The sequence below is a fragment of the Solanum stenotomum genome, unplaced genomic scaffold (genome assembly GCF_019186545.1).
Source record: "Solanum stenotomum isolate F172 unplaced genomic scaffold, ASM1918654v1 scaffold28496, whole genome shotgun sequence".
In the NCBI taxonomy this organism is placed as follows: domain Eukaryota; kingdom Viridiplantae; phylum Streptophyta; class Magnoliopsida; order Solanales; family Solanaceae; genus Solanum; species Solanum stenotomum.
In genome coordinates, this window is record NW_026030018.1 from 1,451 (window position 1) to 18,982 (window position 17,532).

General features: G+C 34.5%; 1 protein-coding gene and 1 pseudogene across 1 annotated transcript; one reads left to right on the forward strand and one right to left on the reverse strand.

Annotated features, from left to right (window-relative positions):
- Positions 1-1,612: 1,612 nt before the first annotated feature.
- LOC125851687 (AT-hook motif nuclear-localized protein 1-like) lies at positions 1,613-8,783 on the forward strand (annotated as a pseudogene).
- A 2,135-nt stretch (positions 8,784-10,918) lies between these two features.
- On the reverse strand, positions 10,919-16,813 carry LOC125851671 (protein cornichon homolog 4). The gene is made up of 4 exons (XM_049531440.1): positions 16,507-16,813; positions 15,626-15,807; positions 11,563-11,685; positions 10,919-11,386 (listed from the first exon to the last, which is right to left on the reverse strand). The coding sequence occupies exons 1-4, from the start codon at positions 16,576-16,578 to the stop codon at positions 11,344-11,346; spliced, it is 420 nt and encodes a 139-aa protein (XP_049387397.1). The 5' UTR covers positions 16,579-16,813; the 3' UTR covers positions 10,919-11,343.
- Between the last annotated feature and the right edge of the window lie 719 nt (positions 16,814-17,532).

A 17,532-nucleotide genomic window follows, 5' to 3' on the forward strand; every position in this document is an offset into this window, starting at 1 on the left:
TACGGATGAGTTTGAGTGTTTATGTAACGTGAGGGATTATTTTGGGCCTTCTCTCAAAGTTAGCATTTTTAACTCCTGAAAACCCCAATCTTTTTCCCTTCAGCAGAATTTTGGTAAGCATGATTAGCTGTAGAGTTAACAATGGCGGCTTCAGATGTTTCATCAGACTATCGCATGACTGGATCTGCTCAACCAGCAGTAGCAACCCAGTCGGGTGCAGCACCGGCAGTGACCACTCAGAAGAAAAAGCGAGGTAGACCCAGAAATAATGGACCAAATGGGTCAGTAGACACGCCTATTTCTGCAGAGCCAATTTCATCCGCCGCACCTTCTCAGGTGATTGATTTTTCGTCTAAGAAGAAACAGGCGAAAGTCCAGCCGGTTGGGGTCAGCTATTACAGTGTATCATCCCAAAGTTGATTTTGAGAATTTAGGTAAAGATTAAAAACATGCTGTTTTGCATTAGTATTACTTATTTTGTTTCATTATGTGCACAAGTTCTGGTTTTTTACTTGCATTGCATTGGTTGTTTACATCAAACAAATCAATACAACACATGTCTCGTATATAATTTTTTTTAGAACTTAACCATGGTTATGTAGCATGCATTTTCACTCTGATTTGTTGATTCTTCATGTTGAAATGTTAGTTAGGTGTAAACACCAGATGGGAATAAGTATTGTATGTCAAAGTGTTGTTTTTTTGGGTTGGTCTGTGAAATGGGGGATCTTAAAACTTGTAGGTGTCACTTGGACATGAGTGTAACTGTGGAAGTTAATTTTCTAGATATGGTACAGTGATCTGCCGTTAGTAATAGAATAAACGAAACGAGTACATTCACTGATCTACAGATTAATGATAAATGACAGGATTTTAGTCTGAACCTCCATAATATACAACTACTTTTACTTCTTATTGTGATTTCTAAGTAACTAAAGTTTTTGGAAGTTCCTTACTTGAATAAACAGGTTACTTTTTCTTATTTCATACCTGTGTTCCAAGAATAATGTCACTACTATTGTTTGGAGAACCAAAACATTTTTTTCGTAAAGGTAACTAATATAATATTTGACCTAAGAGGTGCATATTACCTAGTACCTTATTTTGAATATAAGTCTGACCCTGAAAGTTGTCTTTTGTATATCATTCAAACCTATTTAGTAATTTAGGAATCTAGATTGTGAAATTAAGTACTCATTGGGTGTAGGAGTACAAAATTCTTAATATTTTGAAAACATTGGATTGATTATATTCAATAAGTATTTTATAGGAATTGGATTTCATTTTTAATAGTGTACTAAAATCAATCCTGACCATGATGGGCATTAGTGATGATGCTATAATTATCATTAATTTATGTCACGTTTAATTCGTAAAAGTGTGATAATCTCTGTACACATGATTTTATTATAACTAGATTGATCTAATTGATTCACAAAGTTTNTTAATAATTTAGTTTACTGATTAAAATATAAATTATACCAACAACAAAATGTTATTTATATAGGAAAAAACAATTAGCGGTATATTTTTTAATAAAATAAGTGAATGAAGAGTATATTGAGACTTTTTGCAATAGGTTAGGGGGGACATTTTTGGCATTTTTCCTTGAATTACGATTCGGACCATCTGAGGAAAGTTAGCATTTTTAACTCCTGAAAACCCCAATCTTTTTACCTTCAGCACAATTTTGGTAAGCACGATTAGCAACAATGGCGGGTTCAGATGCTTCATCAGACTATCGCATGACTGGATCTGCTCAACCAGCAGTAGCAATCCAGTTGGGTGCAGCATCGGCAGTGACCACTCAGAAGAAAAAGCGAGGTAGACCCAGAAATAATGGGCCAAATGGGTCAGTAGACACGCCTATTTCTGCAGAGCCAATTTCATCCGCCGCACCTTCTCAGGTGATTGATTTTTCGTCTAAGAAGAAACAGGCGAAAGTCCGGCCGGTTGGGGTCAGCTATTACAGTGTATCAGCCCAAAGTTGATTTTGAGAATTTAGGTAAAGATTAAAAACATGCTGTTTTGCATTAGTATTACTTATTTTGTTCATTATGTGCACAAGTTCTGTTTTTTTACTTGCATTGCATTGGTTGTTTACATATAATTTTTTTTAGAACTTAACCATTGTTATGTAGCATGCACTTTCACTCTGATTTGTTGATTCTTCGTGTTGAAATGTTAGTTAGGTGTAAACACCAGATGGGAATAAGTATTGTATGTCAAAGTGTTGTTTTTTTGGGTTGGTCTGTGAAATGGGGGATCTTAAAACTTGTAGGTGTCACTTGGACATGAGTGTAACTGTGGAAGTTAATTTTCTAGATATGGTACAGTGATCTGCCGTTAGTAATAGAATAAACGAAACGAGTACATTCACTGATCTACAGATTAATGATAAATGACAGGATTTTAGTCTGAACCTCCATAATATACAACTACTTTTACTTCTTATTGTGATTTCTAAGTAACTAAAGTTTTTGGAAGCTCCTTACTTGAATAAACAGGTTACTTTTTCTTATTTCATACCTTTGTTCCAAGAATAATGTCACTACTATTGTTTGGAGAACCAAAACATTTTTTTCGTAAAGGTAACTAATATAATATTTGACCTAAGAGGTGCATATTACCTAGTACCTTATTTTGAATATAAGTCTGACCCTGAAAGTTGTCTTTTGTATATCATTCAAACCTATTTAGTAATTTAGGAATCTAGATTGTGAAATTAAGTACTCATTGGGTGTAGGAGTACAAAATTCTTAATATTTTGAAAACATTGGATTGATTATATTCAATAAGTATTTTATAGGAATTGGATTTCATTTTTAATAGTGTACTAAAATCAATCCTGACCATGATGGGCATTAGTGATGATGCTATAATTATCATTAATTTATGTCACGTTTAATTCGTAAAAGTGTGATAATCTCTGTACACGTGATTTTATTATAACTAGATTGATCTAATTGATTCACAAGGTCTCGAGATATTTATTTGTCTTGGAAGCTAACTTTATAGGCAATACTTTCACATGAAGAAGTATTATGTTTGACGTTCTGCATTATATGGTACACACTTACTCATTCTAGCTTCTTGATTTTTCTAAATCTTATTTTAGAATCACGAGTTTGAGCATAAATCTTCAGTTATGTGCCTTCTATTTAAAATTATTATGAGGTGTATTTTCTCATCTAAAATTCAACAGGCTAATAATATGTATTGAGATTGATAGATTGTAATATTCCATAATATTGTGAGCATATCTTAGAGGGTTATATTATTGAATAAATAAGTCATTATATGTGGTGTTATCTTGTATTTACTCTCGTGATGTTAAAACTTTGTTAACTAGATAAATTGATTATGACATGCTTTGTTGAAATCTTTTTTTTTGAGACAAAGCTTTGTTGAAATCTTATTATGGGTTGATGAATATAATTTGAGCTATAACCTATAAGATAGAACGAATGTGATACATTATTTGATCCTAAAATCATATTTCATGTTATGAATCTATTGGCATACATGTTGTTTTGTCTGGTTGGGCATATTTTTGCTTTTCCCTAGGATTGAATTAGTTTTGTAATTTAAAGTGAATAGTGTACTCCAAAGCGGTATATTTGCTTTGATTTGGGAGGCTTATTCCAAGTTGTGGGATGTTATTGATTATTACATACAATAGCCTACCCAAAAGGGGGTTTGTTGTGTGTTTTAATTTGATGATGAAGAGTGAAGCCGGAAAAGAAATACCTTTAGTTTAGAACATTCATCTGTCCAAAGGGGATGGATTTTCTTATACTAGAATATTTTCTCGTTACCTGCCCAAAGGGGTAATATTGTGAAGGTTCACATTAGTTGTCATTAATTTCCTTGTATCGCATTCATCATAATTTGCCCAAAGTTATTTTGAGGCCTTAAAAGAGAATATTTTAGTTTAGTAAATCTGTCTGCCCAAAGGGGATGTAATTTCTATTACTGGAATATTTTCTCATCATCCGCCCAAAGGGGGTAATATTGTTAAAGCTCATATTAACTTTATGAGGAAAGTAGATGTGTTATACTTTTAGCCCTTAGGACACGTTTGGTGTGATGAATAAAGGAAGCTAACCCTGGGATAAATTTTAGTACCCCTTAATCTTTTTTTGGTTACAAAATTTGGGATAACATAGCCCAAGATTAATTTTTAGTATTGGGACAAGTATGTTCCTTGCAGCTTCTGAAATACATTAGCATATAACAATCCTTCTCTCCCACTACCACCCTTAAAAACAAAATAAAGGTGAAGAATATTCGATGGAAAATATTATATACTAACATACACAACTCGTTCTGTTGTGAAGTGTGATAAAGAAAGGAATAACATCTAGTGAATTGTTGATGAATAGCATACAAGTCACTCCCTACATAGAAGTGAGACCACCTCAAATTGTGAAAACTTCCAAATTAATGGAATTTAATCATTACCAAAACTCTGTACTATTAACGAAGAAATAAACAAAGAATCTAGATACATTCTCCCAACCCAACTTGGAGTATATAAATCATATTATTCATGTTTGACACGCATATACCTTATTCTTGAATCTTATGGTAAATCTGATAGAATTAGATTATTAACTCAAACAAAGAATCAGAATGTCAAATAACTCATAAAAAGACTTTCTAAATCTTTTGACTGACTTTGTAGATGAGCACCTTGTTGGTATTATTATCAGAACTATGAGATGTGTTATTGCTAACTGCACTTTGAGAAGTGTTCAGCTAACTTAAAATGTCGACCTAGTCTTTTTTTTTATAAAGAAAAACAAATCAGTTGCTACTGATTGGACGATTATGTAAGCCTCGGAACAAGTCAGTTGAATTGGAATGTTAGCTAAAATCATAGTATGTGGAATAGATGCTCTGTTAGATTTGAGCTCTTTGATTGAATGTGTAAACACGTGAAAAACAATTTTTTTGGNGAGTTCACACATCCAATCACACTCTGAATACACCCTTACCATTGTACCAAAATCTTGGAGGTTGCGCGAATAGAAATTTCGGCAACAATTTACATTTTTGTATTCATCTCGATAAAATGAAATTCTAGCGTGGTTAATCAACAAATTTGATGACTAGATAAGAAATGTTTGTCAAAACAGTGAGTGTGTGACAAATTGGACAATACATAAATAGAAAATCTCATTGGGAGTGATGGATAGATATAAGACAATGAAAAATTGAGTTGTAATCGCTTGACTTAAGTCCCTTCTAGTGAAGCGAAAATCATTGGGTACTTTATATATTCTGAAACGTTTTGATAGCATATAAAGCAAAAAAGGAAGAAAGATAACTCACATTATATTAATGATGAAACAAGATAGCAAGGCTCCTTGTAAAGAATTTTCAGGCTATACTTGTAAGTTAATTTATAAATCTAAGATCATTACATAGATTAAGAACACCATTTAATATTAGATAAGATGCATACCTGTAAAGCCATTTGGTTCATCAGTGTGGACGCCACACTCGTTTGGCTACGTGTTCTCATTGCTCCTCCTACAATTCGCGGTGGAATGGGGCAGTTTCCTTGGGGTTAAGGAGACGAGAGGGGATTTAGCCATATATATTTGTAGGCATCAAACCTTAATTTAATGGGCCTCTCCAAAACATGTTTTATTAGGTCTTCATAGGGCCAGGGCCTTCACTATTGTTATCAACACCAATAGATTAAGGCCCAATAAGGAATCCAGCTTATAGATGACTCAGCCATGTCCACCAACTATATTTATTTAGCCCGTTTGTAAGTTGGTGGACATGACTGAGCTGTCTATAAGTTGGATTCCTTGTTGGGCCTGAATCACTTCATTTATTGGTGTGGATAACAGTAGTCTGTGAAGACCTAATAAAACATGTTTTTGCAGAGGCCCATTAGGTTGAGGCTTGATGCCTATGTAAATATATGGCCAGATCGCCTCTCATCTCCTTAACCTCGAGGAAACTGCACCGTTCCACCGCAAATTGTAAGAGGAGCAATGAGAACAAATAACCAAGCGCGTGTCCGCACTGATGAACCAAATGGTTTTATAGGTATGCGTCTTATCTAATATTAAATGGTGTTCTTGATCTATGTAATGATCTTAGCTTTATAAATTAACTTGCTAGTATAGCCTGAAATCCTATATAAGGAGTTCTGCTATCTTGTTTCATTATTAATTTAATATGAGTCATCTTTTTTCGCTTTATATGTTATCAGAGTATTTTTCACTGTCTTGTATCCATTACTCCCAATGAGATTCTGTAGTTATATATTTTCCACCTTGTTGCACGCTTAGTGTTTTGACAAACATTTCATATCTAGTCATCAAATTTGTTGATTAACCATACTAAAAGTTCATTTTGTCGAGATGAATGTAAATTGTTGTCGAAATCTCTATATACTCCACATTGGGAAAATATATCTAGATTCTTAGTTAGTTAAATAGGGTTTTGGTTATGATTAAATTCTAGTAATTTGGAATTATTCATGATTTCAAGTGACCTAATTTCTATGAAAGGGCTGACTTGTATGTTATTCATCACCAATTCATTAGATGTTATTCTCTTCTTTATCACACTTAACAATAGAAGTGGTTATGTATGTAATATTTTCCATCAAGTATTCTTCTCCTTTATTTATTTTAAGGGTGGTAGTGGGAGAAAAGGATTGTTATATTCTACGGTATTTCAGAAGCTGCATGGAACATGCTATTTTGATTTTCTTTTATAGGAGTATTAATCTGAAGGTATCTCTTTTGAATTTGTAATAAAATAATTGAGAGTCGTTTCTTTCCTATCTTCTCTTTTGTAGATGATATTCTAAAATTGACATCCAACATAATTTTATGAAATATGATTCTGTTAGTTGAATGTTGGTATATTTGAAGGTTCATTTTACATTACTAAGTTCTTCATGCAGGTCAAAGGGTTTCTAGCATAATTCGTGGTAATGTTATGACCCACATCATCACGGTTAATACTGGAGAGGTAAATGGTATCTTTGGAAGTCTTGTAAAAAAAGCTCATACCTATGAAAGTTCTCTTTATAGCATGATATGAGTTGCATTTGCAATTCCCTTCTCGTCTTTCTTTAAGTTTTATATGATGCATCTCTTTCACATTGCTAGTTATACCAGATTTTTTTTTCTCCAAATTGTTACATTTAATGGGTTCTTTCTTGTAAGATACAAACTTGATGGGTGTTCAGAAAAGTTGTAATACCTGGATAGTGCATGCATGTTTTTTCCTGAACAATGAAATGCAATTTAACCCACCACTGTGAATTGACTATTTGCCAATACATCTCTATAACAAATTGCTCATATTTCGATAAATTCTTTAGGATGTCAGCATGAAGGTTTTATCATTCTTTCAACAAGGGTCTCGGTCAATGTGTATTCTCTCAGCAACTGGTGTAATTTCCAGTGTCACATTTCATCAAACAGATACTTCTGGTGGTAAAGTGACATTTGAGGTGCTGCATCTTATTACTTTGCTCTTGTTATGGTTAATCTTCTGATTATCTTGTGTCTATCATTTTGAAGAGCCGTATACATTTGATGATTGGTTCTACGCGTGAGGTTCCATTGTATGGTATTCTTTCCTTGCCTATCAAATGATGTAGTACTATGCAATTCTGGTAATTAGGTGTCAGGAAACGTTATTGATGAAATATTTAGCCTAAGTAGTCGCTTAAATATTAAAACTTTTTCCATTTTTCAGATTTATCTTTAAATATAAATATAGGTTAATTTTGGAAACTAATAGATTTTTTTATAATAATGAGAAAGACTAATCAGATTGAGGGCATTGATCTTATTGGTGCACTTCCTTTCATTTGAATGCGCGGTGCTTTTGTTACCTTAAAACTTTTGTTTTCATTCTTTGACTGCCTTGGGCATGGACCATGTGTGTTTTCTTGTACCTGTAGACTATGGTATCATCCAAGTCCCTCAAATCGGTATGTGATAGGAATTATTGATGAAACGTGATTTCTCTGTCAGAGATGGTATGGGTGCTCTTATTATGGCTTACTCCATTCCCTTGGGTGCTGGAACCAGTTTATTGTCTTGGTTGACATTTGCGTTTAAACTTCCTCTTCCATTCTTCCTATAGGGCCGGTATGATTTACTTACGTTTGCTGGATCATTTGTGCATTCCGAGACTGGAGGAATGAGAAACCTATCTGGTGGAATGAGTGTGTCTCTAATAAGCCCCGAGGGACGTGTCATTGGTGGTCGGATTGACAGTCAATTGGTAGCTGCCAGTCCTGTGCAGGTATTGATTCTCCTTTACTCAGTGTGCTATTTATGCAATAGGAAGCACTTTGTTCTTGACGACAAATAGATGTAATGTTTTTGTGAACAAATTATTGAACTTACTTCCAAACACTGTTTTTTGAGTTATAATAATTTGGCATATTTCTCTTTGTTGCTATGAAGCAGATTCTTGTGGGCTGCATCGTTCCTGAAAATTAGTAGGAGCAGACGTGAGCTGCATATCATTCGCTTCCTATTGATCCATATCCAGTGAGGTCTTTTTAGTAATCTGAACTAGTTTTCTAGAAAGTATATCTTTTGCCTTCCCATCTGGTGTTTCGCATTAGAATTGGGGATGTACAATGGCCCCGAAAATGATAATTTTCATTTGTTGTTGAGGTTTCCTTTCTAATTTTAGCAAATGCCAGACATCTGCTCATGGCAATGCATGTGAACTGCTGCAATCCTCTTCGGGACAAAAAATATTTGATCATTGGCTTTTCGGAACTTGTGTCTTGTAGTGTTGCCTTCACGGCAAGTCTTTGGCCATTAATTACCTTCTCATCATAGTATAAGTATTTGGGAAAAGTGCCCACACACAGGCGTATTTAGGATTTGTAGAACCTTGGTGGACCACTACGAAAAAGAAGGTTAAAATGTATTAGGTGGGAATTGAGCCTAGTCCTCAATATAAATAACTCACCATCTGACTAGGTACGATATTTAGTCTTCTTGTAGCATAAGTGCCCCTTAAATTCTCCCCTATCATACAGGAGTAGCAGATGAGACATTCTAGACTACTCCCTGTCTTACTTTATGTAACGATGTTTGATTGGAGATGAAGTTTTTTTAGAAGTAACGGAAGATCTGGGAAGTAGGAGCATCTTCTTTTTAGTTTGAGATGATATTCTGGTCCTATAGTAATCTTACAGGAGCAACCATAATCAAACCTGATACTACAAAATCTTCGTCAAAATTAACAGTATGAAGAACCACATTGTTCTTTGTTTGATTCCTTTCTGCTCATCTCCAAAATCTTCTTGTCTCCTTCATATTGTAGAACTTCCCTATTACTTTCAGAATTTCCATCATGTCCACCTTTATTTAAAGAAGATTGTACATCAAACTCATGTACCTTAAGATCCTGCTGAAGGTCAAGGTAATTTATTGTGATTTCTAGTGGGTAGCGCCTACTGATTCACCTTGCTTCTTGCACTCAGAGCTTCACCACCCACCTGTGATATTATACCTGTTAGGATTACTGCAAGCATGTTCTTTATCTCCTCCAAGAACTCAGCATGCTTTCGTGCTGTTAATTATGGATTTCCTGATGTAGTCCATATCTTGCTGAAATTCTTGGTAGTAGATGTCTGCAGCCATGATTTCTGTTGCCATTCAAGAATTGCCCTCTTTTTTCTTACCATATATAGTAGCTACACAAAGATTCGTACTAGTGCGTGCACACGGCAATGGATATTTTCTCATAGGTTTTTATCTCTCTAAACGCGTTCAGCACAACTTAACTATATCAAATTCATTAGATGTAGCATTAGCTTCAATACGAAAAAGTAACAAACTAGGGAGTTAGTTTTCACTTCTCAATAACAAAACAAATAGTTTGTTTCCCAGCTAAGAAATTCCATGGTGAACAATATGGACGAACAAGGATCATTGATCTGTCCCAACCTGGTAGATAATCCTCACAAAAGATGGTTCTTCTTAATAAAGATTTGAAAGTTAAGAATAGGCATAATACATAAAAAGAAATTCAAAACTTGGCTGCAATTGGCAAGTAAGCTGAGAGTACACACCTCAACTTAGTCTCAACTGGCAACTAAAACTCCAACTCAGCCCCACTTTGGTCTCCTGGAGACATAATGACGTGACACGTGAATTTTGGAAGTGTCTACATGATCATTTTCCACGTTGGAATGTTCAAGTGACAAAGTGAAGACGAGTTGAGGTGTTTAGACGTATATATTCAAAGTAATAGGAATGTTTAATTGCTAGTTGAGGTCAAGTTTGAGTTTCTGTTTATATATTATACCTTATGAACATTGTCCTAAGTGCTGAAAACTCAAACTGTAATTATAAAACACTACTACATCTTCATAGTCTTTGCTGTTTAGTCGTCGCTTTTATCCTTTTCCTTTGTGTAAAAAGATTATCACAACATTGTGACTATTTAAACTTTAGCGCAAGGAATGTGCATATGGCGCACAGTATAAATTAAGTCGATACTTTATTTATTTCAATTAATGTGACATTTTTCTTTTTGATTCGTCATATTCGTAAATTAGAAAACAAATAATTTTCTATTTCATTTTATCTTTCATGTGAAGTTTTGTAAAAACACAAATGTTATTGCATATCTAATGCTACAAGTTTCAAAAGTTTTATAGCTATATAATGTTAAACAAATTTAACCCACAAGTTTTTTTTTAAAAATTTTTGAAACCATGTCATATAAATAGAAAAATCGGAGGAGTAATGTTCAACGAAAACATTACAGAAACCGTTCCATATCAATTTCAAAACATGTTGATATCCTATTACAACAACACTGGTTCTGTTTAGTAACCATCATTTCATTAAACTCAATTTTCACAGTTTTTTGCTTTTATCGAAAGAACATCAACTAATATCGCAGTTGTATCAGTTTTCTGCTTTTCATTTGTTCAAAATCACGAGACTAAGTATAAAAGGGATAAAGAAAAAGATCTTCCATCTTACTAATAGCACCCTGAATTAGCAATGTCGCGTTAATGGACAGCAAAAACAAATAAACATAAGCTTACAGAAGAACATGTTCAATGCAGCATAATGGGATTTTAGTTTGGTGAAGGTACTATGTCACTCAGAATCACACCCTGCAGTACATATGAGAACCCGAAAACTTGCAGTTGCTTGGAAATTGAATAGGGAGGGGACGGGAGAGCTTCAAATCTGCAATCCAATCTGCTATCTCTAAACCCTGAACTTTCAAGAATAATGAACTAGAACAAGCCAGCATAAATGAGCAAATGCAGCAGCACCGAGTACTTATACTTCGGCTGGACAATAGAACCTATAGAGACTCTTCATCATCTTCCAAGGCACTGTAAATTAACCTGTAGAATACAGTCTCGGTCAAGAAGTGTCTTACTTGTAAGAACTTCCGTAACAAATAAAAGGCTTTTTAACCAAAATAAAAAGAACAAAAAAGGATGCCTGCTTTGGTACCAAAAGTCCAATCTTAGACAGAGAAATTTGGATATGATTTATGAAGCACTATTTAATTACTTACCAAAATAATGATATGAAGAGGAGAAGGATGATATAGCCTAGTTTGAAAAGCCTCTGTTTCTTTTCCCAATTAAGCAGATTAAAAATCTCTGTCACATCAACAAGGTGCTGCCTTCTCGTGTACCTAGGCATGAAGCAAACATAAGAAATTTTATTTGATGAAACACATCAGCAATATTAGATATGTTCGATATCAAGTTAAATCCCATTCACTGAATCAAGCACAAACAAGTTCCCTCATATAAAATCAATGAAAACAAGTCTATGAGTCACTTTGAATGCATATGAAGAGAGGGTAATGTTAGGATGGAAAAGGACTGCTTCAGTTTCAGCTGGGATGTAAAGTAGATCCTTTAACCACTTAGTATTGGTTATATGTACATTATTTTTTAGCAAATAAGTACCAGCTCTTCAGTCGACCTCCATTGTTCTACGAAACATTGACTCAAGCCAGCCTATAAGATTATCTTTTTTGTCCACCCTTACATAATTTTAAGATAGTATTTCCTCTAGTTTCATATAGCAAATTACCCCCTGGACTTCCTTTCATCAATAAATTGTAAGCAATAATAAAAGATACTAGCAATATTTTAAGTAATTTTACCATTTTTTTGTTCCAGTAAAACTTAAAAGGCTCAACGGAAACCTTTTTTTACAAGAGGGATAGACAAATAAGCAAAAGACTTATTAACAAAATCAGCCAAGCACATGAAAACTTATTAGTTTCATCTCTTTTTTTGATGACAAGGGAAACTCGCAGTCGCTACCCTTGGGGTGCGCACAAGGTAAAACCCCCGCTCCTATGCAATAGCTCGTAGACCACATAGGAGAGGTAACCCGCACTAGGCAAGCTCGGTGCAATGAGCTCAACCCAGAAGGCAAACCCCTTGCTTTCGCTGGCAAGGGGTTTCGAACTTGAGACCTCCAACATGGAAGTCCCAAGCCCAAACCACTGGGCCAACCCGAAGGGTATTAGTTTCATCTCTGAATTAATCTATTCGGTGATATCAGTAAAACCCCTCCATTTTCAAACAACTCGGCTCATATGACTTCTCTCTACCTATTTCCCCTGTTTGGACCCATTCAATTCCAGTACTCAATAATTTTGCAATGAATTATGGCTTTCTAGAACCAGAGTTCTCTAGGTCATGACTCCTAGTAAACGCCTGACCTAATGTAAGTATGCCAACAATGGCTTAAATAATAATCGTTGATATCACCTATTTTGTAAGGTCTATAAATGACACCCCCCAAATTCTTGGTAGGGTGAACCGGCACCCGGTGCCTTAACTTGGCCAAGCGGACCAACTCTACACAATGTCTTACATCAAACAGCTAAAGCTGTTCCAAATAAGATACACCTAACAATAAATCTTTCATTTTCATCAAATTTTGTTCCAAGCAAGTTAGTACTAATTTCAAGTGATAGCAGGTTAGGGATGGGAAGCGTTTAACAGGCATATGTCTTTTAGGGTTGAGAAAGGTAAGATTTTGAGGTCACCGATGGTATGGGGATAACATTTTGAGGCTTACTTTTCCCAACATTTACAGAATCTCGCACCAAAGGAGATGACAGTCCAACAAGTGCAGAGGATACAAGATGGAGAATTTGTTAGGGATTTGTGTTTTCGGAGGAACTTGCAAGATTGGGAAGTGATGGAACTCCAAAATCTAGTCGAGCTATTTCATAAACAAAGAACTTCATTGAAAACTCATGGTGATGGACGTGGGGACCGGGAACAATGGAGTTTTTCAGTGAAGTCTTTCAATGAGAATCTTTTGGTCTGTGTGTAGAGGGGGGGTTGCATTTCCACATAGATTGAATTAGATTCCAAAAGGTTCTGAGAAAGGGCGTGTTTCTTCACTTGGTGTGCAACAAGAGAGGCGATTCTAACGGCCAAAATTTGAGGAAGGTTACATACGTTAGTGGGTATTTTGTGCACAAGGATTGGATGAAGACGTTGACGATCTCCTCATTCATTGCTTGGTAGCCACAAGGTTATGGTGGGAAATGAGAAATCTTGTGTTTGTTTGGTATATCTTGGGTTACACCAGGCACTATGAAAGGGTTAATGTTCAGTTGAAATTGCAGCAGAGGGAAGAGAAGACACAGGGCATGGAATGTTATTCCATTAGCTCTTATGTGGGTCATTGAAGGGGAAAAGATAAGAGAGCTTTTGAAGATATTAAGATGAACTATGTAAGGAATAACCTCTTATCTATTATTTCTTTTAGGTGCACCCTTAAGGTTCCTTCATGTATAGAAGATCGGGCGTTGTTCGTAAGAACCATATTTTTGTAGGTTCTTTTACTCTTTTTGTATACAATGTATACAAGCCTTTTTTGTGCCCATGCTATTGATAAAATTTATAACTTTATCAAGAAAAAGAGATGGAAGGTCTTTGACAACCTCTATGTGATTTTAGAACTATCCATCCTTTTTACCACCTTTAATCATCGTAACGCCTGTGGCAGATTTGGAGGTTTATGGAGGATTTAGCCACACCATTTCAGGCAACCTTCATTTGTTTTTACCTCTATGTGTGCTACTTGTCCCTCTGTTGAAGGTTTTGATCTTGCCCAACAACACTTCCATCTTTAACATTCACGTTTTTTATCACTCTTGTTACATTGCGAATTTTAGGCAAATCATTCACTCCCATATACCATTGAGAGACTTCACAACTATTTATAAAACTTGATTTTTTACTGCGATTGGTACATCTTGATCAGACTATCACACACCATCCTGTAATGCTCTATTTCAGTCATCTCATTGTAACTCTATATGTTACTTCTTCATCACCATGCCCATTCTCTTGAAAGATTGAGTCTTGATAGCTAATAATTGGCATTTAGGCATCATAATTCCCACTAATCTCACCTTTATTTCTTCTTCTGAGGATGAACTTGCAGTTGCAAATATATTCTTACTTTTACCTATCCTAAACTCTAATTCTCAAGAGTGTTTTTCGACTTTCAAATTTTCGGTTATTTCCCTTGTTAGCTTCGTAAATTAACATAATATCATATGTTATTAACATGGAACCTAAATTGTCATGTTGTAGTCTGAGTTTGCTCAAAAGTCCCACTCTACCTTGCGGACATACCAACAGTATGTCAACCAAATGATAAGCAACTGGGCTTTCAGAGTCTTAACAGTACATGAGGAACACTCAAGCTTTGGAACTAAATTTCAAGGGTTCATTAAGATTCAACGTGGTGAGTAGGTTTAAGAATTGAGCAATTGAACTGGAACAAAAAAGACCATGCATCCTAATATGAGCCTGCTCAAATCACACAATTGCAAACCTGAGTAACGAAATTGTCAGACACCCTAAATTTGCTGATAACCTTGACACTAGAAAATAACTCCATGTCACGAAAATTCCACAGACTACCTACACAGAAAATTCGTTGTTGATTTGTATCTACCAACTCATCTATAAAGCATAAATAACTAAATTGGGAATAGTTTTATTTATAATTTAGGATAGCGGCAAGCACGTGAAATTTTTTGATTGATAGATGGTGGTGAGTCTCGAGTTCAAGAACTCTGCCAACCTTTTTACCATATTAAATTGTGTAAGACGACAATTTTATAATTTACTATGGGTTTGCCATAATTCTGAACAACAAAAGACAAGTCGAATGCCAAGCTGAAAAAAATAGAAAAAAGGAGTCTCTTCTAGACAATTCAATACTGCTCATGAAGTGGATAAACCCAGTTTCACTACTGCAAAGAAACATATACCAAATTTCTGTTTAACAGTTTATTGACAATTAAAAATCCCAAGAAAACTATCAATGTTAAGGAAAGAAAATGTATAGGTGCTATAAAAAAGTGCTTTATAAAGGGAATCAGAAGCAAATGTTGCAGAAAATCGCAGCAAATGAGCATAATGGAGGAACAAAATCAAATTTCATTTCTACACATATTTAAGATCTCATCAGCATGCTATAACAACTAATGTGCTATCCATGGATAAGGTGATCTGAATTGGATCAAAACATAATTTCATTTGCAGTGCAGCCATAAAGCAAAAAGACAAGCAGAAACTTACAATCTGTAATTGTAGTACATATATGGAACACATAGAAGTGCCATGACCCAATGCCCTGTTATCAGATAGAGCAAGCACAGAACTCCTTGTGTGATGAACTCAGGTAAAACAACTCCATTTATACGAGATGCAGAGTCGTATGGGTTGATATAATCAAACTCTAAATCTGATAAGCACATCAGCTGTAACACAATTCAAATGTCAGACTTCTTCATCTTACATACAGAAAAAGAAAAAGATACAAGTTCACTACAGTTTTCTGCATGCTATAATATTCAACAGAAGATACAGATTGTCTTGCCATACTTAATAGAAGCTACCTAACAAGTATGTGGTGTTGCTGAGCAGTTTACAGTTCATGGTTCTTATCCAAATTAATATAAACATATATGTTTGTGTATATATAGGATGTCTTTATAAAAAAATTACGAGGATGTAAAATCTTTCTCCTGAAACCCTCAGATACGGTATAATTTAAAGCATTCAGGTAGGCAATGCATAATTTATACATCAGACAAGCCCCTATATGAATTTCCATCACGACCAATTGTACTTTAACTAGGAGATAGTTGAACAAGACCAGAATCCTTATTCTCTGAACTCTACAAGAAGCTGTATCCAGCTTAAATTCAGTATAACAACTTTTAGGTGCTTATTTCAGTTAAAACCAACATGATAATTCATAAACCTAAATAATTTTACAAATATATAGTCTTCAGTAGACTGAAATCACATCACATAACAAGAAAAACTAATGCATCACGAATCTCACGTTTGCATTATCAAATTAATCAAACACTGAACTTAACTAAACCCCTAATTTTAAATCTAATACAAGCTAGAAGAAAATAAGCGGAAAGAGTAGGATTTAGGATATAGACCTGAAAAACAACCATGACAAGGAGAGCAATGAGAATGAAGAAGAAGAGAAGCCATGCCCAAACATCAGCCATTTTTCTCCTCTTAGTAGCTCCACAAATCAATTGGATGAAGAAGGAAGATTAATAGGGCCAGGTGCGTTATGCGCCCCCGGTGCTTCCTGGCAGCAAGCAACGAATCGGACGAAAAGGGGATTCCAATTTTCAAGCCGAAGTAACGATCCACTTTGTAGCCGTAGCCGGAGCAGTTGGGTGTGTCTCGCTCGGAACTTTGACCGGTGTGAGCGAGGCTATGCTATGGATGAAAAAAAAAAAAACTTTTTGTGCCAAAAAGAAATCGGAAAAAGAATTCAGTACATACTTTTTTTATTTTTTAAAACCAAACACAATATTTTTTTAAAGAAAAAATGAAAAAAAAAAAACAAGGGTACACAAATCATCAATAAAAAAAAAATTAAGTTAGATTTTGTATTGAGTAAAAGAAAAAATCAAATCAAATCGACATAAAAATATATACTAACTTTTATATACTATTTGAAAAACTTCATAAAGGATTTTCTTTAATAACATATGTGAAAAAATATTTTTGATTATTTATTGAATGAACAAAATGATATGGTATATCATCTTTTATATATTTAAAAATGCTTAATTTATTATCAAGTGTTATTGAAATGTGTCAATTCCTTTATTCTTTCTTCTTTGGGGGATTGGGGGTGGAGAGGGTAGGATATTAGAAGTTGGAGAATCAAATTTTTGCTAACAAGGTGAAAATTTAGATACTCAACCAATTGAGTAATTAAAGATTTTTTAAATTATTTACTTTTTATATTCATATTTCAAGATATATCAAATTTTTATATTTTTTTTTAATTTGAAATTATGTTTTATTGATAATCTGTAAATAATCCTCAAGAAAGAATAGGTTGCACTTGATTCTTCTCATTGTCTTAGTAAGGTTGTTCACTCTAATCTTTATTATCGGTTCTAATTTTCAACTAAGGAGATGTAATTTGAATTTTGTTAATG

Excerpts from the sequence above, each read along its gene's own strand:
- LOC125851671 (XM_049531440.1), bottom strand. The coding sequence starts at position 16,578 with ATGGCTGATGTTTGGGCATGGCTTCTCTTCTTCTTCATTCTCATTGCT. Across the intron at positions 11,686-15,625 it reads ATGTACTACAATTACAGATT|GTACACGAGAAGGCAGCACC; the intron begins GTAAGTTTCTGC and ends CTTCATGCCTAG. Across the intron at positions 11,387-11,562 it reads CTCTTCATATCATTATTTTG|GTTAATTTACAGTGCCTTGG; the intron begins GTAAGTAATTAA and ends TGTATTCTACAG.